The 17,249-nt window shown below is 44.5% G+C and overlaps 1 protein-coding gene across 1 annotated transcript; it reads right to left on the bottom strand.

Annotated features, from left to right (window-relative positions):
• Positions 1–1,824: 1,824 nt before the first annotated feature.
• Positions 1,825–7,743, bottom strand: LOC117555027. Its single transcript, XM_034229682.1, has 2 exons — positions 6,830–7,743; positions 1,825–3,145 (listed from the first exon to the last, which is right to left on the bottom strand). Exons 1-2 carry the CDS (start codon positions 6,939–6,941, stop codon positions 1,893–1,895), a joined length of 1,365 nt encoding a protein of 454 aa, XP_034085573.1. The 5' UTR covers positions 6,942–7,743; the 3' UTR covers positions 1,825–1,892.
• Positions 7,744–17,249: the final 9,506 nt, after the last annotated feature.

Raw genomic sequence — 17,249 nt, 5'->3', positions numbered from 1 at the left:
TAGAACACCATCCCCAGAAAATACTTTATCCTCTTTACTGATGGTGTGCAACCATCGTCTTCCATCAGGTCCAACTTTGACATTTTTGATATGACCTCAACTTTTGCTGGATCCATAGCCACTCCATTACCATCTATAATGTGACCTAGGAACTTGACTGAAGATCTCATCAGGTGGCATTTCTTTGGACTCAGTTTAAGGTTGTGAAGCCTGAGCCGCTGAAAAACAACCTCCAGCCTCTCCAACGCCTCTTCTTCAGTTGCAGCAAACACAAGCAGATCATCAAGATAACACAGCAAACTGCTGAAGTTCAGGTCTCCAAATATGCTGAGCATCATGCGCATGAATGAGGCAGGACTGTTGCACAAACCTTGGGGCATCCTGTTGAATTCATACAGTCCCATTGGAGTAGTGAATGCAGTGTATTTCTTGTCCTCCTCTGCCATTGGGATGTTATAGAAGCCAGAGGTCAGATCCATTGTGCTGAAGTAGGTGTTCCCACCCAGGGAAGCCAAGCAGTCTGACTGGTGTGGTAATGGGTGCGCATCCTTGAGCGTCCTTGCATTCAGCCACCCGAAGTCTGTGCAGAGTCTCAAACTGCCATCTTTTTTCCACACAAGTACAAGGGGAGAGGCATAATCACTTACTGACTTCCTGATGATCTCCTGTTCTTCCATTTCTGAAAGGACCTGTCGCAGTTTCTGGTAATGGGCTGGTGGCACCCGCCGGTAAGGGAGACGGAATGGTCTCTCATCAGTGAGCCTGATGCGGTGCATGAAGCCCTCTGCCTCACCGCAGTCCAGAGCATGTTTGGAGAAAATGTCATTGTACTTTTCAAGCAGCGCGAACCAACCTCTTCTTTCCTCCTTGGCCAGCCTGGCACTGATCGATATCAACCTCAGTCAGTCCAACCTGTTGTAGTCGCTGCTTGAAATCTGTAGGTTTAGCCTTGCCATGACTTTCCTCCTCCTTAACGTTGTTGAGTTGGCTGGTACCTTGAAAAACCTCAAACTCTTCAACAGCTAGACAGGGGAACACGTCGGCCAACTTGCTGTTTCTTTTCAGGGTGATAGGCTTGTCTGACACGTTTGTGACTTTCATTGGGATCCATCTGTCACCCCACAATGGTGTAATAACACGACCGATCATGATGTTACGAGGCATGCACTTGGATGAGGTGGGCTCAACTATTACTGTGCTGCCTGGAGACATGGGAGCGTTATTTGGCAACTTACCCCAAACAAGATGTTCTTTCTTAGCCAACAGCGTAACCGCATGCTGGAGTTTAACGGTCCCGATTCTGTCTGGAAGCTCCTCGCCTCTCCACCTGGATGAGTTTGCCATGAGATCAAGGAACTGTTCACACTCTGGGAGAAGATTTCCACTGGAAACCAGGCGCCAATAGTCACTGGTTATTTTCAGCTGATGCATGATAAATCTGATGACATTTGTGCCTATGATTAAGTCATCTCGTTGGCCAGGCACCACAAGGACAGGTACGATACAGCTCTCCCCATACAGTTTCATTTCCACTTCGTACATACACTTGGGTTTGCTAAGTGTCCCTCCACAGCCTATTAGCACAATCTCTTGAGTCAAAGGAATGGATTCTGAGAGTATATTCTCACTCAACATCTTCTGCTCTGCCTGCTCGCTGAGAGTACAAGCCATGGAACCAGAGTCAAGCATCCCCTGCACCTGAAATGTGTTGTTAATGCTAACAGGGGTGTAAAACAACTCATCAAAAGGGCCCACTCTCTGTGTATTTTGCACTATTACTTTAGCATCGGCTGGTGCTGCTGCGCATGCTTTTATATAATGAGTTTCAATATCACCACTGTTGAGGGTTTCTTCTCTGTTTCCCACACATTCCCTCACTAAATGCGGGCCAGTTAGTTTAAAGGTTGAGAATTCTGTGGCGGGAAAGCCGGAGAACCTCGGCCAGCCTGACGGTTAGGACAGTTCTTCTTGATGTGGTTTGGCTCGAAGCACACTAAGCAGAGGCGTTTCTGCCTGCAGTGTGCAAGGGTGGAATGATCTAGAGACTGGCAGACCCTGCAGGCTTTCGGTTGAAATGGATCAGAGGGGAGTGGTTTGTGTGTAACCTGGTTGTTCTGTGACAATGCTCTGTCAAATAAACTGACTAACATTTTCATACAGTCATCATTACAAGAGGGCTTGGATGCTGTGCTGTCCTCACCTTGCATAGATGGCTCCCGTGGGTGACATACTATCTCTGAAACGTCAGGTGCGGAAACCTGGACATGAACTGTCACTGGTTTAACTCTCTTTGATTTGGAAAGCACCTGTTCTTTCATTTCAGTTTGGTAGCGATCAATATGCTCTTGGATTTCACTAGCTGTCCACTTATCTGGTGCCTTAAACTTGAAAACAGCAGCAAGGGTGGGATCTGGGCAGTATTTGACAAACATCATCGCTACTTCCTGACAAGAATCCTCCATCTTCCGCCCTAGCCTCTTCAAGCCCTCCTCCGCTGCATCAACTGCCTTGTTTAGCCGAAGCCAGTACTCTACGGAGGACTCTCCTGCCACTGGAACTGTACTGTAGAAATCAGCCATGGGCATACATGAATAGGTCACATCACTAAAGTGTTGTCTGAGGATGTCATAGATCAATTGTGGGTTATCTTGAGGCTTCATGGATGGGCAGCTCCTCAGAGTTATCCTCACTATGTCTTTAGCCTTGCCCATTAACTTAGACATGATCTCAATGTGCTGTTCTCTCAGAGGTGTGGCTCGTTTCCTGAAATACACTCCCATTAACTCTTCCCACTCACAGACTGTATTCTTGTCAGATCCATCTCCTCTGAAGACTGGAGGCTCTCTCACATCTGACTGCAACACTAACTTTGCACCAGTCAAGTTGAGGTAAGTGTGGTCACTGGGTAACTGGCCAACACCGCTCTGAGCTGGTGTGGCTCCAACACCCCTCTCTTCACATTCCCCCCTTAACTGATCTCTTATAGTCTGTCCTACCTGCTGAGCAATGTGTGTTATCAGGTTATTTAAAGCTGCATCATTTGTATCTGGAAGGCTTGAATGTGAATCCTCCTCCCTCTGAGGTGATGCTACATGACCTGGCAAGCGAGTAGAACAAAAAGCTGGCGAATCTACATTAGCTGTACCCAGTGCTTGAATTGGAATGAAAAAGGTGCCAGTACTCTAAAATCAGCAACTTTTTCAAGTCAATTTTATATATACAGCCCACAAACAAGAATTTGGCTACTATAATGCTGGTGGGTTTGTCTCTTTACTACTGTATATTTTAGAAAGGTTCACTGTACTTAACATTTTTTATGATAGGCAGCGGATATGGCTAAAGCTCAGTAAGGTCAATATTAACTGAAAATATAGCAATCAAAGTCTAGATCTTCTGCTGAAGACACAGGTGAGAGCCCCTCTGGTGGTGTTCAACATTAATGACAAGGAAACAAAGCTCTGGTCAGAAGCATTTTTTATAAAAAGCTTTAACAAAATTAAGTATTTCTGTACATTTTGAATGCAATCTAACTTTCCAACTCAGAAAACGAAAAAGGAAAAAGTGCCAAAAGTCTTCTCACATGGCTGAGCTGCTTTGCAATATACTTCACCACTGAAGAATACAAATATGTATAAAGTAAACTATGATGCAATCTAACTTTCCAACTCAGAAAAATGATAAAGAGCATGAACAAAGAACATGTAAAAACAAATGCAAAATTTGCACAATCTAAAATGAGAAACTGTAACTGCAAGTAACAAAGTCTGAGCCATGGTAAAGAGTTACATTGAACACCAAGCTGATCAGATAACTCCCTGGTTGGTCTGAAGTCCTTCTATCTCCAGGATCTGTACAAATCGGCACATTATGCCAAAAGTCTTCTCACTGGGTGAGCTGCTTTGCAATATACTTCACATTGTTAGAAAAGGCTCCAGAAGGCCTTGGGGACATCAGTATCAGGGGCTGGAGCTGGACAGGCTCTTTCATCAGCACTTCTCCTTCCCTTTGCCAGCCAGGACTTCACATACTGTTCCGGATTGAACTGTCCTAGTGATGGTCCATTACATTTAATGAAAACCAGGCTGGACAGTCGGCTGACAGAGAGAGCATTCCTTTTTGCAGTAAGGATATCGTTCATGCAGCTGAATGCCCGCTCACACTCACTAGTGGAGACAGCGATGGTTCGGACTGCTTTCAGTAGAGGCTCCATGGCAGCAGGTGTACGGGATGCCCTGGTTTCCTTGTATTCGCGAAAGCCCTGAACAGTCTCTCTTCTGTCCACTTTCAGCACTTCGCACAAACGTAGCACCTCTACGTCCCCATACTGTACGTCTAACTCCTCTTCAGGCCAACTTCCAGGATGGATAACTTTCATGTCCTGGATTAGCTGATTGTCCCGGGCCTCCCGGCCATGTAATGGGATTTCTCTTGTGCTGACATGAGAGGAGGTTGTGGAAGTCATTCTGTGTCTCAGATTCTCTACCATACTGCGGAAAAACTGACCTGCATGAATCTGTACAAGCCTGCCATTCTCACGCAGGGCAACACCCTTGAAGGACTTCTCAGCTAGAGCTGTATGAACTGTAGTCATGTGTGGGCCAGGCATGGTGACCATGGATTCAAAAACTCGTATTTCTCGAGTTAAGAGCCTATCTGCTGTAGGCAGTGTCATCTCTCTTTTTTGGAGTTGCCGAGAGAGGTCGCTGAGCTCTGTGAGCGCATCGTACATCAGTCCCAGATTGCTGACAAACGTTGCAGATGTGAGCACATCATCCAGGCCCTTGTACTTTGCTCTGTCTCTGGAATCCCTGCTCGTGTCGTTTGCAGCATTTGTGAAGTGATCATGAAGCACTCGGTAGTTTTCCCAGACTGCTCTGACGCTCCTTTAACTTGAAGCCACCCAGCGGATGGACAAAACACGCCCTATCACCAGGAGACGCTGTCCGACTGCTTGCGCACACTGCGCTAACTGCCTCTGATTTTTGGGGGAGGCATGGAACAAGGAATAGAGTTTGTCAAAAAAGATCTGGAAATGATTGAGCCCTGAGACCCTCCTTGACCACATCCCCAACTGCCAGCTCTAGACGATGATTGGAGCAGTGCCACACAAACAGGCTTGGGAATTTACTACACAACTGGGTAGCAACGCCTGTTCTCTTCCCTAGCATGACTGAAGCCCCATCACATGCAAAAGAAACGAAACACTGACCTAAAAAGTCCTCGTTAAAATCTCTTCCAAGACACTCCATTAACGCCTTTGTGATGTCATCAGCCGTTGTTCCATCCAACTCGATCAGCTCCCAAAAAAACGTTTCGGGCTCAGCATCAGCTAATGCTGAGCGTAGACACACAACAAGCACCGTTTTACCACTAATAGTGGTAGATTCATCGACCAAAACACAGAGTTTTCTTTGGTTTTCTGTAATGTCTTTTGCCATTTTTTTCTTCAGCTCATGAGCTATGTGGTCGATGATTTCGCCACAGGTTTTATTGGAGTGCAAAACCCTGCCCACGTTCAGCCCATTCAGTTTCTGTACATTCAAATCAATTGGCATGTCTGTGAATGGCCGGCTATGTTTGCCAATTTTATATGCCATTCGAAAAACTCTGATAGTGGTGTCTAATTCATATTTATGCATAGACTGCACTTGATGTTGAATAGTTTCACGTGAAGCAGATGTAAGGATGTCAGCAGCTTTTACATGGGCTTGTGATTCTTTATGTTCTTTGATTTTTTTTTCTCAGGCTAGCTTGTTGTTTGCCCTTGTCAACACCGAAATGAGACACTGCACACTCACCCCATTCAGTTGACAGTTTCAGTCCTTGTCCAGTGTGTATTCCCAAAGATTTGACATCTCTGCATATCCGACATCCTAGCTTCTTATCTTTAAGAAGGAGCCATGCATTGGTCTTGCAAAAATATTGCACCTGGTCCGTTGTCCAGCAGTCAGGTGCATCGCTTTGCCCGGTGTTGGTGGTGGCAGTTGCGCCAGCAGCAGCTAACTTTAGAGGCTCTGGAGGAGGCGGCGGAGCTAGTGCTAATGCTAATGCACTAGAACTTGGAGCAGGAGGATCAACCAAAGAAAGCTCCCCATCAGACACAATTTCCAACACAGGCACAGCATTCTCTGTATTTGAAGTTTTCTTCCGGCGACAACCGCTGTCTTTTTGCACTTTTATTAATCCACGCTAACATTTTAGAAATGCTAATTTGTGACGTGACTTGCTTTCCTTCTCTCGGGGGCGTGCCTGCTCTGTTCTATCACTCTACATAGCCACCCACTGGGTGGGAGTTGCACTGCATAAACACAACACACGTGCATCTAGGTATGTCAATTGTAAAGCATTAAAACATGGTTTTACTAACAGTTTTCAGTATGTTGTTACTTCGGCATTATTATTATTATTATTATTATTTTGAAACGTGTATTACTATTAATCACGGTCAAATAGGTTAATTTTGACATAGTCGTTTCCACCACAGTATTTACATGGAGAAGATAAGCCCCGCCCCCTCTCCAGCACGTTCTGTTTGAATGACAGGAGTAAACAGCTGACAGCCGCTGTGAAACTCCAGCGGTTAGAGCGATGAGAATGTCCGTTCGGCACCTCATGACGCATCTACTGAGTACCGGGCGGCTGTATATATATATATGGATGTATAATAAGAACGGCGGGAGAGTGTTGAGTACTGGCACGGTGCATGAGTACCGGAGTACCGCCAGCATGCCGGTACTGAGCAAGAAGTGCCGGTACTCCATGGGTCAGAACCAGAAGTGCCGGTACTGCGTACCGGTGAGTACCGGCCCAATTCCAGCACTGGCTGTACCTCTGACTGGTATAAAAGGGTACCCGCTGATGGGTTTCCCTCTTCCAAAACCGAAACTAAAACTGTCAGTTAGAACATTGTCCTCATCCATTTTACCAGTAACATATGTCATTTTTAACCCTGTATACCAAACTTCAAAATTCAGTATACAATAAAATACAGAAATGACAAATGTACTCTCTAAACAATGAATGTAAAAATAATTACAGAGAGAAAAAAACAAAACAAAAAAAACAGTTTCCTCTATCTAATTCCTTCTCTTCAATACATGAAAGTAAGTGTGTGGCGTGTAGCAACCTCTGGTGACCAAGCTGGTGTTGATCCACAGCCTCAGGAACGACGATGGAACAGTCTGAAGCACTGTGAATCCGGGTCACGGCACCACTGTAACCGGTCTGGTTTGACGCCACATGTGATCTCTGCGTTGTGTTATGTTGTGTAAATGAGAACGACTTCTTTCTTGCCAACCAGGATTTATTCTCTGTGCAAAACAGAATATAATAATTAAAGCAGGAAATGGCTTCATCAGCTTTCTAACTTCACACTTCTCCTCAGTGGGGCCTGAAGCTAACTCAGGAAAGTATACAGAGTTCTAAATAATACAATTAACAGATATACATCTATCCATGGTGGCAAACCAGTTTTTCCTTGTAAACCAATATACACAAATATAACCATTAATTTACACTTACATAACAAACAATACAATTTAGAACTCTGTATACTTTCCTGAGTTAGCTTCAGGCCCCACTGAGGAGAAGTGTGAAGTTAGAAAGCTGATGAAGCCATTTCCTGCTTTAATTATTATATTCTGTTTTGCACAGAGAATAAATCCTGGTTGGCAAGAAAGAAGTCGTTCTCATTTACACAACATAACACAACGCAGAGATCACATGTGGCGTCAAACCAGACCGGTTACACAGGGAAATGAGTTTTAAGAGCAATGGGACTTCCTTTCCTCCGGAGCGTCACGTGAAGCGACGTCCGTTTGTGATGACGCTGCACAGCGGTTCGTCTGGCAGCAGCCAGCTCTGTACCCGTTATTTCCACAAACACCCCCGCCTCTGTTAGTACACATTTACTGACATAAACATTAGTATCATCTGTTGTAGATCCAAATACATGAAATAAAATAAGAAGTCATTCTCAAAAAAGATAAACGCCATTCTTAAAATGTATAAACGAAAAAAGCGATCATGAAAATGTTTCCAATAAATGAATAAAAAAATGTTTGACCACTTTGTTGTTTAGATATATCACATATTTGTAACTAAATGATACATGAATTGAAACAAAACACAGTATAAACTGAGGAGTGAGTCCCGTGAGGTTCATGTATTTTCTTCACTCCGCTGGGGTATTGCTCTCATGTCAAGAAGCATCAGATCAGTGCATGCACTGCCTCGTCCAATCAGTGAGCGATACACAGTAAGGGGGCGGGCTGAGTATCTGAGGATTTCATCAGAGGATGGTCTGGTGGTTCCTCGGTTATCGCTCCTCCATGATCGCTCCTCGCTCCTCGATCCTCGGTCCTCCGGCAGAAATAAGAGCCATGGGACGGTACTCAAGATGGCGTAGGCAAATCAACTTCCGGTGAGACCGAGGACCGAGGAGCGAGGAAATGAAAATAGTCGACCTGAGAAGCAGCCCTGGTCTCCCGGCTGTGTGCGTCACTCTTTAGTGTCCCCTGGTCTCCCAGCTGTTTTCCTTTAAAAGTCCATGTTTACATTGACTGTTTCACAACCAAAGACAGTGTCTCCTTGAGGCTGAATATATACATATACACAATATACATAATAAATACACATTCTTTATAGAATCAACAGCCAAATATTTGCTTTTGAAATTAATATGAGCCGCTTGTGTTTGAAATAATTAAAGTAAATACAACTGTGGGCCTCTGATAAGGCCAACTTAACCGGTGTGCAACTCGTTTTTGACAAGAAAGCTACTGGAGACTTCTAGAATTGTGTGAGTAACACTGTGTTTGTAGACTTCTCTGTTTCAGTGTGTGTACTCTGTATCAGTGCTCTGTAGTTGATCTGACTGGAATTGTGTTTTAAAAAAACTCAAAACCGCTACAGCATCTGTCAGACAGAAACTTGGGAAAAGTCATTTGACTGAAACCTTAAAAGTGAACTAACTGACTACTAGGGTTAACTTGATTTAAACATTTGTAGAATACTAAGAGCTTTATTGAGTAGGTGTAACTGTATTAAGGGTTAAACTCATAACTTTATAACTTAGGGTTTAATGTAATTGACTTAAAAGACAATAAGGAATCAGGAGGAAGCCAGTCTATATTTCCTTTTGAGGGCCACCAGCTGCAGAGTTAACTAATTAAAAGGACATTGCCCCACAGCTGTGAGAACTCAGCAATCAGGTGTCCATTTTAGGTAGCACTTTCCTGGAGCGTCAGCTTCAGCGTCAGACAGGCTAAGACTGACAAAGACATTAGAGTCAAAGACTGGCAAAGACATTAGAGTCCTGTGGGAGTCACGAGGGAGGCAAAGAGGAGGCAAATCCTACTTTGATTGAGCTAAGTATCGCTGGTGTTTTTTATTTTGTTTCATTTTATTTGGTTGTTTAGCCCCTCATGCTATAATCATGTGTATTTTCTCCATTCCTGTTCATGTGTCTTCTCGCAATTATCACTGGCCCCGTGTATCTCGTAATCGATATAACCGGCCTGCTCTCATCTATCCCACATGCTCCACTGAGATCCAACATCTAGTTTCAGGTGGCCTGTGGAACTGCCAGTCAGCTGTTCCTAAGGCTGACTTCATCTCTGGCTACGCCTCCCTGCAGTCTCTGGATTTCCTTGCTCTCACTGAGACGTGGATTACTCCATCCAACACATCCACCCCAGCAGCTCTCTCCACAGCATATTCCTTCTCCCATACACCCAGACCCACTGGCAGAGGAGGTGGCACTGGTCTCCTGCTCTCTCCCAAATGGAGCTTTTCCCTCTTCAAACTACCTAACTTCACTCCTTCCACCTTTGAATTCGATGCAGTCACAGTAACCCATCCTATACAGTTAACCATTGTTGTTCTCTACCGTCCACCAGGCGCCTTGGGGGACTTCTTGGAGGAATTAGATAATCTCCTCTCACACATCCCTGAAACTGGCCCTCCCGCTGTACTTCTCGGAGACTTCAACCTCCAGACAGGGAAGATAGACGAACTAAATTCTCTGTTAACCGCCTTTGCTTTCTCACTGTCTCCATCCCCACCGACTCATAAAGCTGGCAATGTCCTTGATCTCATATTCTCAAGGAACTGCGCTACTTCTAACCTCTCTGTAAACCCGCTCCACACATCCGATCACTTCTTCATTTCATTCTCTCTACCCCTTTCCAAACATAACAAACTAATCTCATCCTGCACTTGTCCGCCGTAACCTTCGCTCCCTCTCCCCCTCTACCTTTGCCTCGTCGGTGCTCTCAGCCCTCCCTTCCTCTGACTCGTTCCAACTCCTGCCTCCAAACTCTGCTGCAGAAACTCTCCTCTCTACTCTCTCATCCTCTCTGGACTCGCTCTGTCCTCTCACATCTCGGCAGGCTCGTCAGTCCCCTCCTGCTCCCTGGCTAAATGATGCACTGCGTGCTAATAGAACCGTCCTTAGGGCAGCAGAGCGGAAATGGTGGAAATCCAAACACCGTGACGACCTCCTAACCTATCAGGCTCTCCTCTCCTCTTTCTCTGCTTCCATCTCTCAGGCAAAAAGCACTTTCTTTCAAGATAAGATCCAATCTTCCTATTCCAATCCTAAAAAACTATTTTCCATCTTCTCCACCCTCTTGGACCCTCCCAAAGCCCCTCCCCCCTCCTCACTTCTGTCAAGCGACTTTGTTACCCACTTTGAAAAAAAGGTTGATGATATTCGCTCTTCTTTTTCTGACTCCCCTTTACTCACCGCTGGGTCACCAGACCCTCCTTCCACCAACACACTGACCTCCTTTTCCCCTCTCTCTCCAAGTGAGGTTCTTACCCTCATTACCTCTGCCCGCCCTACCACCTGTCCTCTGGACCCTATCCCTTCAAACCTCCTTCAGACTATCGCTCCTGATATTCTACCGTTTCTCACCCATTTCATCAACACTTCTCTAACTTCTGGTCACTTTCCAAACAGTCTCAAGGAGGCAAGAGTAAAGCCTCTCCTAAAGAAACCCACTCTCAACCCGTCTGATGTTATAAACTACAGGCCTGTCTCTCTCCTCCCGTTCCTGTCTAAATCACTTGAACGCGCTGTCTTTAAACAACTCTCCTGTTATCTCAATCAGAACAACCTTCTGGATCCGCACCAGTCTGGTTTCAAGGCAGGTCACTCCACAGAAACTGCTCTCATTGCTGTCACGGAGGAACTGCACACTGCCAAAACTGCATCCCTCTCCTCTGTCATCATCCTGTTGGACCTGTCTGCTGCATTCGACACGGTGAATCATCAGATCCTCCTTCGCACTCTCCAAGAACTTGGAGTTTCAGGCTCTGCACTTTCCCTCCTCACCTCATACCTGAAAGACCGTACCTACAGGGTTACTTGGAGAGGGTCTGAGTCCGACCCATGTCAATTAACTACAGGGGTCCCTCAGGGCTCTGTTCTTGGTCCCCTCCTCTTCTCCCTGTACACAAACTCGCTCGGATCAGTCATTAGCCCTTATGGTTTTTCTTACCACTGCTACGCTGATGACACCCAATTAATTCTGTCCTTTCCCCGCTCAGAGACCCAGGTCGTCGCACGCATCTCTGCTTGTCTAGCTGACATCTCTCAGTGGATGTCTGCTCATCACCTCAAGCTCAACCTTGACAAGACTGAACTGCTTTTCCTTCCGGGAAAAGATTGTCCCACTCTTGACCTAACAATCAACATCGGCACCTCAGTTGTTTCCCCGACTCAGACTGCAAGGAATCTGGGTGTGACCCTAGATAACAACCTGTCCTTCACTGCAAACATCGCTGCTACAACCCGCTGCTGCAGATACACGCTTTACAACATCAGGAAGATACGTCCCCAGCTGACTCAGAAAGCGACTCAGGTTCTGGTCCAGGCTCTCGTCATCTCACGCCTAGACTACTGCAACTCCCTCCTGGCTGGTCTACCTGCATGTGCCATCCGACCTCTGCAGCTCATCCAGAATGCAGCGGCTCGCCTGGTCTTCAACCTTCCTAAATGTTCCCACACTACTCCGCTCCTCCGCTCCCTTCACTGGCTTCCAGTAACTGCTAGAATCCACTTCAAGACACTGGTACTTGCTTACCATGCTGCGAATGGATCTGGCCCTTCGTACATCCAGGACATGGTTAAACCGTACACCCCAGCGCGTGCACTACGCTCTGCATCAGCCAAACGACTCGTTGCGCCCTCGCTGCGAGGGGGACCCAAGTTCCCAACGGCGAAAACACGTGGGTTTGCTGTCCTGGCTCCAAGATGGTGGAATGAGCTCCCCATTGACATCAGGACGGCAGATAGCTTACACACCTTCCGGCGCAAACTGAAAACTCATCTCTTTCGACTCCACTTCGAGCGTTAGAACTATTAACGAAGCACTTTTATACTAATAAAGGGCTGGCTTATCTAAAGCCAGTTGAGTAGCACTTGAAATGTTTGGCTCTATGAAACCTGATGTACTTTATGATTCTGTTTTCTTCAAGTTGTATTTTGTTGGTCGAACGCACTTATTGTAAGTCGCTTTGGATAAAAGCGTCAGCTAAATGCAATGTAATGTAATGATCAAATAATCAGTTACTTGATAAATGTATCAGCAAAATCTACTGTTTAATGTAAGTAATTGTTAGTCTGAGCCTTACCTGCTTTAATTACATCCGTGTTTGTTCCTCTGCTCTGCCTCTGGTGATGCATTCCTGCATGGAAACAGACTGCAGAATTGAATTAGAAAATATATACAGGTATAGTTAGTCTATACTTTAAAGAGTCCTCTCCTGCTGATGTTCAGGTGTATATCAGTATGTAGTGTCTCTACTTTAAAGAGTCCTCTCCTGCTGATGTTCAGGTGTATATCAGTATGTAGTGTCTCTACTTTAAAGAGTCCTCTCCTGCTGATGTTCAGGTGTATATCAGTATGTAGTGACTCTACTTTAAAGAGTCCTCTCCTGCTGATGTTCAGGTGTATATCAGTATGTAGTGTCTCTACTTTAAAGAGTCCTCTCCTGCTGATGTTCAGGTTTATATCAGTCTGTAGTGTCTCTACTTTAAAGAGTCCTCTCCTGCTGATGTTCAGGTGTATATCAGTATGTAGTGTCTCTACTTTAAAGAGTCCTCTCCTGCTGATGTTCAGGTGTATATCAGTATGTAGTGTCTCTACTTTAAAGAGTCCTCTCCTGCTGATGTTCAGGTTTATATCAGTATGTAATGTCTCTACTTTAAAGAGTCCTCTCCTGCTGATGTTCAGGTGTATATCAGTATGTAGTGTCTCTACTTTAAAGAGTGCTCTCCTGCTGATGTTCAGGTGTATATCAGTATGCAGTGTCTCTACTTTAAAGAGTCTTCTCCTGCTGATGTTCAGGTGTATATCAGTATGTAGTGTCTCTACTTTAAAGAGTCCTCTCCAGCTGATGTTCAGGTGTATATCAGTATGTAGTGTCTCTACTTTAAAGAGTCCTCTCCTGCTGATGTCCAGGTGTATATCAGTATGTAGTGTCTCTACTTTAAAGAGTCCTCTCCTGCTGATGTTCAGATGTATATCAGTATGTAGTGTCTCTCCTTTAAATAGTCCTCTCCTGCTGATGTTCAGGTGTATATCAGTATGTAGTGTCTCTACTTTAAAGAGTCCTCTCCTGCTGATGTTCAGGTGTATATCAGTATGTAGTGTCTCTACTTTAAAGAGTCCTCTCCTGCTGATGTTCAGGTGTATATCAGTATGTAGTGTCTCTACTTTAAAGAGTCCTCTCCTGCTGATGTTCAGGTGTATATCAGTATGTAGTGTCTCTACTTTAAAGAGTCCTCTCCTGCTGATGTTCAGGTGTATATCAGTATGTAGTGTCTCTACTTTAAAGAGTCCTCTCCTGCTGATGTTCAGGTGTATATCAGTATGTAGTGTCTCTACTTTAAAGAGTCCTCTCCTGCTGATGTTCAGCTGTATATCAGTATGTAGCGTCTCTACTGATGCCATTATGTTCCAGAAGTAAACAAAGGAGTTTAATGGAGGCGTTTCAGGATGTGTGTGGGAGAGATTTTAGCCTCTGCAGACCATTAACATGCACACAAACTTATATAACACAATACAAAGTGCAATAGGGCCTCTTTAAATGTGCCTAATGGTCCACATTGCACCACTGGGTTCCCAGAAATACACCCACTTGTGATCTGATAAACTGTTCTCAAAGTGTTCAATTCTTTCTTTCTAAGTGATTAGTGTCCACATTTGCCTTTCAAACAATTACCATACGTGAACTCTGGTTTCATATTCAGGTTGTTTGAGTGGCAAGTGCATACAATTTATAAAAGCTCATCTGCTGCATGGGATTTGGGAACCCAGCATGCCGCCTGAGGACTTTTTAGCACATGTTCCTGCACATTAAGAAGCCACAGGATCTCAGAGATAAAGATAGAAGCACCTGCGTCTCCGTGGGGTTTCTATCCATCCTCTAATACTGCAGAAGAAGTCTTCAGTATAAAGTAATGAACGTCTTTGGCACTGAGAACCTTGTCCTTGCAGCTGCTGATTGTTTAAAATGCCATTTTGGAAATCACCTTATTATACAGACAGTCTGTTGGACAAGGAAATCTAATCCATCGTCGTGTCTGGAAAACACCGGAGGCAGCGGAGAAGTGACCTTTTAACCTTTTGTGCACATTTCAGCTCCCTGGTGATTCAAAGAGGAGCATCATTTACAATCGATTGTTTTTGATAAGCAAAAGTAAAAACAACCTTATTTGGACACTTTTTTGCCGATTTCAGAGACGTGCACTGTTCATTTTACATGCCTTTCCACATGCGTATATATTATTATAGTAAACAGTATTTATTTTACAATCCGTTATGTGATATTCTATTATATAAATGTTTCCAACCTGTTGTTAACAGGGATGAACCCCTCTTTAATGGTCTCACATGCAGAGCACACAGTGACATGTGTTCTCTGCTTTTGACCCATCCTAGTGCCAGGAGTCTAGTACTAGGAGCAGTGGGCAGCTATTGCACAGCGCCCGGGGAGTGGGGGGGAAAGGGGGGTGTCCGTGCCTTGCTCAAGGGCACCACGGCAGGGCAGGAGGTGAACTGGGACCTCTCCAAGTAGCAGTTCACACTCCATATTTAGGTCTGGTCGGGGACTTGAACCGGCTCCCAGTCCAAGCCCCTACTGACTGAGCCACTGCCGGACAACACATTCTGTTCATCAACATGTGCATAATAAAAATTAATAATAAATATCAATTACATTTATTATTATTATTACAAAAAACAGTATGTATTATACTGTGTATTCTATTAATATATATATGGTTGTCTTATTCCTGCAATTTACATATACAACAACAACAACAAAATAATGAATTGAATTATTTTTAATAGTATTATTATCACATGACTTAATTGAATTGATTTATTTAAAACAAGGGACAGTGTACATTAATCAACATATTAAAAACATATAAATGTACTCAAATGAGCCAAAAGGCTAGTTTTCAGCGATAGTGAGATGGTGATAGGCACCCTAAAAGCAAGAATACAAATACCACTACATTGTTATACCAAGAAAATGTACATATTTACAATAGACGACATCACTGAATACAGGTAAGGAGCAAGTCATGATAATAAAGACAACATTCAACACACACACACACACACACACACACACACACACACACACACACACACACACACACACACACACACACACACACACACACACACACACACACACACACACACACACACAATTTTGGGAAAAAATCTAATTGCGATTTTTCTGACAAATATTGCGATTCGAATTGCGATATTTGTTTTTAAAGCGACCCAACGGAAGTTTATTGTAAAATGCGGCCATAACTCCGGCAGGTCGCATCAACGTGCTCCCGTCTCTAGCACCCCCGCAGCCCGAGCTACGAGTGAAAGAACTAAACTTACAACGAAACTTCCGTTGGGTTGCTTTAAAGTCAAGCTTCAGTTTAAGATTCACCCTGTAATAGAAACATGTGATGGAGCATTACTAACCTGACTCAGATGGTTCACCAAACCATCTAAAGCTCCATTGGAAGCCATTTGGAAAGGGCAGGCACTTTCAAAGATACTTGGCAGGTGATTGGATCAATCTGTCTATCACCTTCTATCATGGGCTACTTCTGATTGATTAACAATGGCTGGTACATGTGGAGCACAGCACTTCTGATTGGTGTGGTGTGGATGACTGACACACAATGAAAAAAAAAAAAAAATTGTAAAAAAAAAAAAAAAGTTAAAAAAAATCGCAGGCTTTGCGATTTGATAATCGCGATTCCGATTTAAAATCGATTAATCGTTCAGCCCCCACACACACACACAAGTGCTGACACTGTTGGTTATCAATGAGCCACTTTTTAACACTGCTTGAATGAGTTGTAAAATGAGGATTCAGCCTCGCACGGCTTAGTACGGTGCAGTTGGCCTTGGTAGGCCAGGCTCACTTTATGCTGCGTCTCCATTACAGTTTAGTAGCTGGGGCAGTAACTATAGTAACGCAGTGTAGGCGGAGCCGTGACGTCATCTTCAATGCGAACCACAGAAAACCAACATCAGCCGTTAGCTGTTAGCACTCAAGCTCACAGCTCCTCATATCTGTTCAGAAACTAGACACAAGTTAAACAAGTACAAACCACAGACTGTCTGTGTCATGGAGAATACAGTCGCTGGTTTATTTATGTCTGTATAGGCCGTTGTTGTGAGTGTGGACGGTCGGAGCATGCTGCGTTAGCTTAGCCAAGCTCCATTCAGAAAACACGCATTTTAAAAGGTGTTTAGCCTGCCGTCTGTCTGCAGACTTGTCAAAGCATTAATTCATGGTTTTTACTAACCGGTATCAGTATGTTGTTACTTCGGCATCATTTAGAAACGTGTATTACAATTAAATCACGGTCAAATATGTTCATTTTGTTGTAGTTGTAGCCCCTTGCTGTCACTAGTTTAGCATACTCAACCTCGATTGGAGGGCCAGAAAAAAGGTGAAAAAGTAGCCCTGACCCGGAGCTACCCGGGTTCGGCACGGCACGCTTAAACCGTGCTACACGCTGCAGTGGAAATGCGCCATTATTGGTTGTGGTATTGAATTCCATTGATGGGATATGTTGAATGAAAAGACAGCCTGGCTAAATGCACTTTTCCTAAATGGGATGGTGCAGTCTCCCCTAGCCGCACCTCTAGCCCTGGTTGAGGTGGGCTTTAGGCTGATGAAGCCAGCCAGAGGAGGAGGAGTATACAGTC

Source organism: Gymnodraco acuticeps, unplaced genomic scaffold (genome assembly GCF_902827175.1).
Source record: "Gymnodraco acuticeps unplaced genomic scaffold, fGymAcu1.1, whole genome shotgun sequence".
NCBI lineage: Eukaryota > Metazoa > Chordata > Actinopteri > Perciformes > Bathydraconidae > Gymnodraco > Gymnodraco acuticeps.
The sequence above is the reverse complement of the archived record's forward strand: the minus strand, read 5'-3'. Positions and strand labels throughout refer to the sequence as shown.

Excerpts from the sequence above, each read along its gene's own strand:
- LOC117555027 (XM_034229682.1), bottom strand. The coding sequence starts at position 6,941 with ATGACATATGTTACTGGTAAAATGGATGAGGACAATGTTCTAACTGAC. Across the intron at positions 3,146-6,829 it reads CCCTTTTATACCAGTCAGAG|GTACAGCTAATGTAGATTCG; the intron begins GTACAGCCAGTG and ends TTCAAGCACTGG.